The 8,539-nt window shown below is 43.2% G+C and overlaps 1 protein-coding gene across 1 annotated transcript; it reads right to left on the bottom strand.

Moving 5' to 3' along the window:
- Positions 1-295: 295 nt before the first annotated feature.
- On the bottom strand, positions 296-4,859 carry loxl5a (lysyl oxidase-like 5a). The gene is made up of 7 exons (XM_053431069.1): positions 3,517-4,859; positions 2,707-2,815; positions 1,915-2,052; positions 1,589-1,745; positions 1,294-1,389; positions 1,077-1,192; positions 296-995 (listed from the first exon to the last, which is right to left on the bottom strand). The coding sequence occupies exons 1-7, from the start codon at positions 4,451-4,453 to the stop codon at positions 989-991; spliced, it is 1,560 nt and encodes a 519-aa protein (XP_053287044.1). The 5' UTR covers positions 4,454-4,859; the 3' UTR covers positions 296-988.
- Between the last annotated feature and the right edge of the window lie 3,680 nt (positions 4,860-8,539).

The raw sequence follows: 8,539 nt of genomic DNA, 5'->3' as shown, positions 1-8,539 counted from the left end.
TGTGGTTTTGCTCAAAGGTATAGAGAACAAGGAAGGACTTAAACATGCACCTCACTGAATCCGGAATTTTGCCTGGATGTTGGACGTAAAGTTTATTGGGCCCTTCTGTGTTAATTGTGACCCCTTTATGACCCTTGATTCAGAATCTTAGATCCTCCACTGGTGTCAGCATTCACACGATTGTTTTCATGTTTCTTTATTATTATATCCTTTAATATCTGTCGCGGCACAAATCTGGAACAAGTCGGCACAAGTCGCCAAAGTGCTTCCTCATTGTGGGAACTGGTGGGTTTCTCTATAAATTTAAGGTCATGACCTTATTAGGTTATGATTTGGCTCTGAAAATTGAACTGAACTGAATACCTTTTATTATCATTTTAATTTTATTTATATAATAAGCTTTAAACCCATCGATCTTTAGAATCCAAAGGGAAAAATAGTCTTCAATAGTACTTTTGTTTCCCAAAAAACTTAAAACAATCTTTATTAAAAATACAATAAAAATGCAGACAACCTTTCAACCATTTAAAACCCTTCAAACTAAACATTTTCAGAGACACTGCTGGAAAAATCTACACAGAATTATGCTCTAAATTCATATATATGAGTATTTGCTTTTTCTGTATTGTAACATACATTGTCCATGATACATATACATTTAACAGAGGAACTTTGGTCAAATAAAAGAAAAGGCTTTTAAATTTCAAAGAAGAAGAGCATCACAGATTCCTTTTGAGTAAACACTGATTCAGTCACATGGTACAAATTAAATCATTTTTAGGACTGTTTTTGTTCTGTTTTGAGTGAATTGAGCAAATACCAGTTGAAAATCTTTAATCCAACAAAAAAGACAGCATCACTCCAGCTTGTCTGACGCTATAATATATCATGTCATAAATACAAACAGAGATAATTATGATAACAGTAAACACTTATATATATATATATACTACATATTTCTGTGGTGAAGTTGTCGTCTTCAGTCAGGTCAGCTCCTGTAGAAACAAACAACAGACACCAGTGGTTAGCTGGTGTTTCTGATTCAGATGTGAGAACTCTGTCAGTCTCTCACTTACACTGTGATCCTGCAGTTCCTAGCCTGGACATAGCCTCCTGTGTATGTGATGTCACAGAGAACCTCGTTGTTGGAGAAGTCCGACTCCTGGACGAGCTGGGAGGGATTCACTGTCACCTGAAATACAACACAACAAGATATGAAATGTAGATATTTGAGCCCAGTCGACAGAAAACACACTGGACATCTGACCGCAGATCTACGCTCCCCCCCCCCACCTTGAGTATGTAGTTTCCTGGCGGCACATCAGTGATGTCGATCCACTGGCAGTCGATGTTTGCGTGATACGTATCATAGCAACCAGGACCGAGCCCCTGAGACAAACACAGACTCACATCAATCACCTTCTTTTTTGCTTGAGGGAAGAATTGTGTGCATTTCTAAATATCATCCAGATCAATCATTTTACATTTAAACACAGGAAACAACCCAACAAGTAGGAAATAATGAAAATATCGATGATATTGGACGATCAATGGAAAACTGAATTAACCATAGACGCTGCCGACCAACCTGTGTGTGAGCGGTGCAGGCAAAGCGCCGACGTACTCCCCGGTCACATGACGTGTCCTCCAGACAGAAGCTGGCCTTGTGTCCCTCAGCCACCTTCTGTCCGGTGGAGACGTCCAGCAGGTCGTAGTTACTAAAGGCCTCCATGCTGTGGTAATGTCTGCAGGGAGACAGAGAAAGAGCCACATGAGTGATGCAAATGGGTCCTGGTCTTGTACAGTCACCTTATTTCCTCACATCTAAAACAGACCTATATGTTCAAATATCCAATAGAGCCTCAAAGTTCTTCAAATATATACTTTAGAGATATATCTCCCAATTGAACTCACTGGTGACAGCTGTGCCACTCCCAGTCATGTCTGGGCTTCACTGGGAGGAAGTCAGCTGTTCCTTGGTTCTTCACGCGCTGTGGGAACCTCAGCAGGACCCTGTAGTCGAGGTCGCTCACACTTGGATGATACGCGGACCTGAGGGAAAAGGAAGCAGGAGACTAACGAGGACAGATCTTAGGAAACCTGAACCACTGAGCGACCTGCCGCTTGTGTTTCTTGCCAATGGCATCTTTACATCACATTAACCATCAGTGCAAACAGCACTTCACTGCACAGTGAGCCTTGTCTCTTCCACCACAGACCGGAAGACAAACGTAGATCCACCGCCACGGTGGCAGAGGTGGTTTCTGGTCTTGCCTCAGTAGTTCTTGTGTTCACCTCAGGAATCCTTTGACTCTCACTTCAGAGCTTGTTTTACTTGGCAGAGTGGCAGCTCAGATCAGAGGAGAGAAGCTCGGGCGGCTGCCAGGTTTGTGTCCAGCCGCTCTGTCATTCAGCTGTAACGTCCAAACAGGACAGAGGCCGACGCACATCCTGATGTGGCAACAAACCTCAAAGAAATACTGAGTGGCTGTCGTGCTTTTATTCATACACGTGAACCCCATTGATTTTTGTCAGTAAAAATATCATTCGGCTGCTGAATTTCATTATTTTAGACATTCCACAGGAACCTTTGCAATTTAGGAGTCATTAAACATTACTTATAGAAACATTGATTGAATAACAGATTATATAATTAAATGTTATCACTTGCCCGACAAACTGATACTTTCAAATAAAGAGGAGTACCTGGACAGACAGTTCTCTTCAGCAGCACAGCGGAGTGCATACATCTGCACTCTCTGGATGTAAGAGGCAGCCTGGATGTAATAAGGATCAGGAACCAAGTCGGGAAGACCTGCAGAAATCAAATCAACCTCAAAATCATGCATGTGTATCAGGACCCAGATAGAAACAGTGACTCGTTATGAATTGAATAGAGAGTTTACACATAATGAACAGGAACAATCACATTATTCAGGCTGTCACTGAAACAAGGGAATCATGTTAAACAAGTAATACAATTTTATATGATGAGTATCAAATACATGAATACTTAAATATTGACTAGAGAAGTCTACTGTTCTTGACATTTTCAAAACATAAAAACATAATTTCTCCATCAATTCAGATTAATAACAAATAACTTTTATCATCTCATTTTAACTTCACTTAGAGATTTTCATACTGGAGACTTTATTTTCATCTTGAGACACATTAACCCTGACTATTATAAAAATGCCCTAAAAAGTGCATAAAGGGAGGGAATTAAAATGTAAATGTCAAAGTAAGCCCCTCGGCAGAGCTCTGAAAAAAATCGGATTTAAGTTTAAGGGGGCTATTAGTTGAGATACAGGAACAATATCAGTTTCACTTTAAATAATTAGCTCTTCTATACTTGATGAAATTGTTGCCATTCATGAGATTTTACCACAATTCTGTATTGGTCTCTCAATGTCTCCCTGTGTATTTGTATTATGATGGAGGTGAATATCAACCCTGTGTTTAGCCAACTGCTTGCACACACGGTGGTCTCTGTATCTCATGTCTCTGCCTCACCATTGTGGAAGAACCTGGTGCCATAGCCGGTTCCTGGCGGAGGACGCGCTGTGATCCTGTTCCTGCGATCTGGTGGGTAAACGTTGTAGAAAACCGAGTTCCTGTGATGGATACTGTGCGGATCTCTTGGGTCACTTGTAGTCCGTGCCTGATCCGGCCTGGGACCAAAGTGTATTTCTACAGAGTTGCCGGACGGCGCAGTGGGAACTACGTTTGACTCCGGGGTGAGTCTTGTCTGCGAGGGCGCACTGTGCGCAACGGGCGCCTCAACCACACGGGTTTGCTGAAGGATGCGACGCGCATTGCCGCCATCCTCAGCCATGGAGACCGACCCAGATGTGGCAGGTGCCCGGGCATTTGAATCAGAGCTCTCGGGGACTTGTTGTGCACCAGCTTCAGTTCCTGGTGTACTCCGACCACCTCGCGGGACCCCGCTGCCAGAGAACTCCTGGAGTGCGGCAGCGGTGCTATTCAACGGACCCTGGTGTGGACGGTATCCCGAAGGCACAGCCTCTCCGGCAGGGATCATTCTTAGTGGAGACCGCCCGGGTGACCCTGGTCGGCCCTGGGCGAGTAAATACTGTCCAGCATCAGCACTAAGGACAGATGCATCCACTGGACCGAGGTCGTTTTGGAGTGGGTGAACCCAGACTGCGTTCCCTGGGAGTCCGGCTCTGGTTCTGGTGGGTCGACTGGGCGCTAAAGGAAGGTTCACTCTGTTGAAACTGTTCTTAGTCGTTAGTAAAAGCTGGGTGCGTCTCCTGGTCTGTGCTGGGGAGCGGTACTGGGTCCCGGTGCTCAGCAGACTGTACATCTGACCGTTGTTCTCCCACTGAATCCGGTGTCTCCACGGTCCCACACCTGCGCGTAAATGTTGCTGAGCTGTGCCCAAACACACCAGAAAACAAAGGAGGAAGACCAACACAAGCTTCTCCATGGCTCGGTGCGATGCCGTCTCTATCTGACGAGAGATTAACGAAGAACATTTGAGTGTGTCATAAGTAGTGAGGTACAGTGGTCATGTGGTCCGTGGTTTGTGAAAACCCGGTCGTGCCAGCCGCACTTTGAAAATTGATGCGTCCCTTCTGGTCTACTCATGGTCTTACGGTACAGGTTCTTGGCTACTTACTGAAGGTTTAATGAAACTTATTATGAAAGATTGGTTTGATTTCCACAAAAGAAATGAACAAATATTTATAATAATTTAAGGGAATATAATATATATTTATTTCGTATGAAAATTAAAGGCAAAATTGTGCAACTTCTTCATTATGATCATGGCACTGAAAACGCTCATGTTAAAAACCCTTTAAAGGTGACACAGATGTTTCACCTGAACCTTGTTCATGGTGACCCCCTTCCCCCCCCCCCCCCCCCCCCCCCCCCCCCCGTCTGTATGTCAAGTTTCAGAAGATTTTACTGTTGTATATTTGAGCAAATTAAAAGCAAGTTTAGATACATGTTCATTGTAGTATTAGTAACAGAATGAAAACTTTCCTTTTAAGTATCTCAACATTTCTTCATTAAATCTTCGGAAAATTGATACACAGACAGTGGGGTCCTCCATTAACAAGAGTTTCATTCAAACATGTATGTGTCCTTAACTGCATTGTAGTCACAGTCTAAAAGAGGAAACAGATCTATGTAGTGGCTGTGGAGCACTTCAGATTTCATATGGATTAAACGTGTATTGAACAGTCCGGGACCCAAAGTCCTGAGACTGAAGGTGGATGGAGGTGCTTGAGTTTATATTGTTAATATGATAGTGTTTGATGGTGTTGAGAGTCCGAAGTGACAGGACTGGATTCAGTCTGCCCACTGAGGACCTGTTCCACCTCTCCACCACACGATGGCAGTGTATCCTCACAGACTGTCTTCAACTTTAACTGATTTAGTCTCGTGACTTCAGCAGGTGTCACACGTCACGGCCTCTTCAGTTTTCAACATGAATGAAGAGAAAGACAAAGATGACATGAAGATAATCCCTATTAATAATAACGATAACAATAATAATACAACTTAATCAATAGAGCACTATTTAAAACCCACATTACAAAGTGATTAACAATGACAGCAAAATAATAGACACTAGTCAAAAGCATCGGGTTTAAAGAGCTAAAAACGATTTGATACATCAAAACCAATACGGTATGTGAAGAGGTAAATAGGGAAATTAAATTTAAAATAAAATCAGGGAGGGCTTTCTGATAAAAGTTTGCGGTAATGATGGACTTGAGAGATACTGGCTCAGCTGACATGATCTCCTTGGGCAGGTCGTTCAGAGCCTCATGGCCCTGAGAGACAAAGAATGCTGATCAATTTCTAATCAATTCAAAACAGGGAGCCTTTTTAAAATACGGCGGCCCAAAACAACATTTAGAAGACACTCTGGGATCGTCTTCTCTAGTCTGCACACTTTTGAGCATTTTCCACACCTGAAGAAACCCTGTGTGACACCTGAACAGTAACGCAAAGAAAACTAGAGTCACCAGATTCAGGTAGTTCAGGGTTTTTTCTGACAGGCCTGCATGTAGCTGTCTGTTTATACTGGTAATGAAAAGGCTGTTGACTGCCCTAAGTAGGTGAGAGGTCCTCCCATGCCCCCGCTGCCACTCCATCTGTGGCTGCAGCTACGTGTCGACACACTGGTAGCCAGGTGCGTGGCAGCAGGCCCCTGAATGCACGAGGCACCCTGAGGATTAGAGGAGGTCGTACTGTACGAAGCTTCCTGTGTCCGCTCCTGCACCAACGCCACAAACACTGATGCCCTCCAAATATACCCACACACACTGGTAGGCACTCAGGGCCTTTCAGCAATGAGTGAGCCTTAACTCATGAGTGAGTGTGAGAAACAGGAGTAGGGTAGTGTGACTGGTTGTGTGTTTGCATGCGTGCGTGTGCGAGTGTGTGTGTGTGTGTGTGTGTGCATGTGTGTGTGTGTGTGTGAGTGGAGGCACACAATCACAAGGTGCAGGTCATTCAAACCTCCACCTCTCCAAGCACCCCATGCCCCACATGAGGTATCTGACACCTTCACTGAACAATGGCTGGATAGTTTCCATTAAAATATGTTTGGATCTAAAGAGAGGTCTCTTGGCCAAGGCACTAAACTCTTAACCCCGGCTCAGTATTACTTAACTGACTGTCCCGAGGCTAACAGAGTAGATTTAGTGAAATACTCAAGTACTAACTTTAATTGGAGTGTTTTTATCCTACTGTGGTTCTTCTGAGAGGGGGTTATAGTTTGGTTTTACTCCACTACATTAATATATCAGTTATAGTAACTAAAACACATGATCAACCTGTCACATAAGATGCATTACTATAGATGTTACACAATAAAGAAGAAGTTAAACTTGGCTGCATTATAGAGAATAATTCAATAACATGGCCTATGTCATAAACACCAACCTGTTATTACATATGCAGGATATAATGATGATTTGTGCCTGACATATTTTCACAAGAAAATGTCCGTTTCAAAAACATCGTGTAACATCGGGCGGCTGCGACCCAGAAGATAAAGAGGGCTGAGCAGAAATTAGAGGGTCGGTGGTTCGATCCCTGGTAAATTCAGTCTGCAGTCTGAAGTGCCCTCGGGCAAGATGCTGAGCCCCAGATTGTGCTATCTGTGTGACAGGAGTGTCTAAAGGTGCTGTATGAAGTGAGTGAATGCCGCTTTGAGTGGTTGAGAAGTGGAGAATCATTTATTACTCCGACAGAAAGAGTCCAGACAAACAATCCTTATCGTTTGGACTCACCTTTTCTCCTACTACTTCATTATAAAGCCCTTTCTGCACAGTACCTTCTAGATATAGCTACTAGGTCAATATAGTTAAGTACATTTGCCTCTGAAACACAGTAGACTACAAGTATTAAGTTACATAAACAGGAAGTGTTCAAAGAAATGTACAATAATCTGTAATCAGTAACTGTACACTACTTTTAAATGTACTTTTTGTTTGTTTTTCCAAGTATGCAATGTACTCATTTGTTTATTAATAGTGTGCATTTAAAATGACTCATTTTAAACCCACATCACATTTGAGGTTTATTTTTGGCCTTGGAAACAGCAACAACTTTCCACCTCGTCTGCGGGACAACCTCTGCGGGTGTATGGTAAGTGTTTTTTAAGTTTAAGTACAGTACTGATACACCTTGTGCACATTGTGTCCTCGTTGTGACAATGTGATGAATGATATGAATGGGATTCAACAGCCATAAAAACAAGAATGGGGCGACTCTTCACACATGCACCTGCGCTGTGGTGTGTTCTGCATGTGTGACCAAAGGATCGGCTCAGTACTAACATCATAAAACAACCCACATCCACAGGAAGAACACCTGACTCCAGATTTACCCTCGGTCACGATGGAGGTGCTTCAGTGGGTAATGAGGTCAGGTTTGTCCAGGAAAACTTCCAAATTGGATTTGTTTTCTCAAAGGTTCCTCCTTAGCTCTAAAGCACAGTGCAATAATAAAGCCATTGCTTCACTCAGGCCTTTTTTAGCGTGAGGTGCTGAATTAGGCGCATCAGAATCCTGGTTTGTGTTTGTCGTTGTTGAACACATCCACCTGAGTGAGGGCCTGCCTGCGTGTGTGTGGTTTCACTGACCTCACACATGCTGCTGTCATTTTTAGCACCGGCAGTCCAGGCCGGTGTGGTTCAGTCTACGTCCATCTGCTAGAGCGTCACAGCGATCACCTCGTCAACCCTATTTCCACATGACACGCACATGATAGATTACATGTACCCACTGCTGATGGCACGTCGAACCAAAATACAGGTCGTTACTGTAAAAGGTGTCCGAATACGGGAAGGAGGCTACTACTGACACTCCAATTGAAAGAATAACCTTGGCTCGTGCTTAAATTATTAAAAAAAAATCTAAAACGAAACTGCCTCTGTCGAATAATTTGTAGCCTCATGTTTCCTGTACTGGGACTCAAAATCACATGTGAGAGAGTCCCAACAACTATACAAATACACATGACTTTGACATATAGACACTGCTTTGTTTTA

The sequence above is a fragment of the Pleuronectes platessa genome, chromosome 9, assembly GCF_947347685.1.
Source record: "Pleuronectes platessa chromosome 9, fPlePla1.1, whole genome shotgun sequence".
NCBI lineage: Eukaryota > Metazoa > Chordata > Actinopteri > Pleuronectiformes > Pleuronectidae > Pleuronectes > Pleuronectes platessa.
Note: the sequence above shows the minus strand (reverse complement) of the source record. Positions and strands in the feature narration are given on the sequence as shown.

Excerpts from the sequence above, each read along its gene's own strand:
- loxl5a (XM_053431069.1), bottom strand. The coding sequence starts at position 4,453 with ATGGAGAAGCTTGTGTTGGTCTTCCTCCTTTGTTTTCTGGTGTGTTTG. Across the intron at positions 1,746-1,914 it reads GAGTGGCACAGCTGTCACCA|ACATTACCACAGCATGGAGG; the intron begins GTGAGTTCAATT and ends GTCTCCCTGCAG. Across the intron at positions 1,390-1,588 it reads CCTGCACCGCTCACACACAG|GGGCTCGGTCCTGGTTGCTA; the intron begins GTTGGTCGGCAG and ends TGTTTGTCTCAG.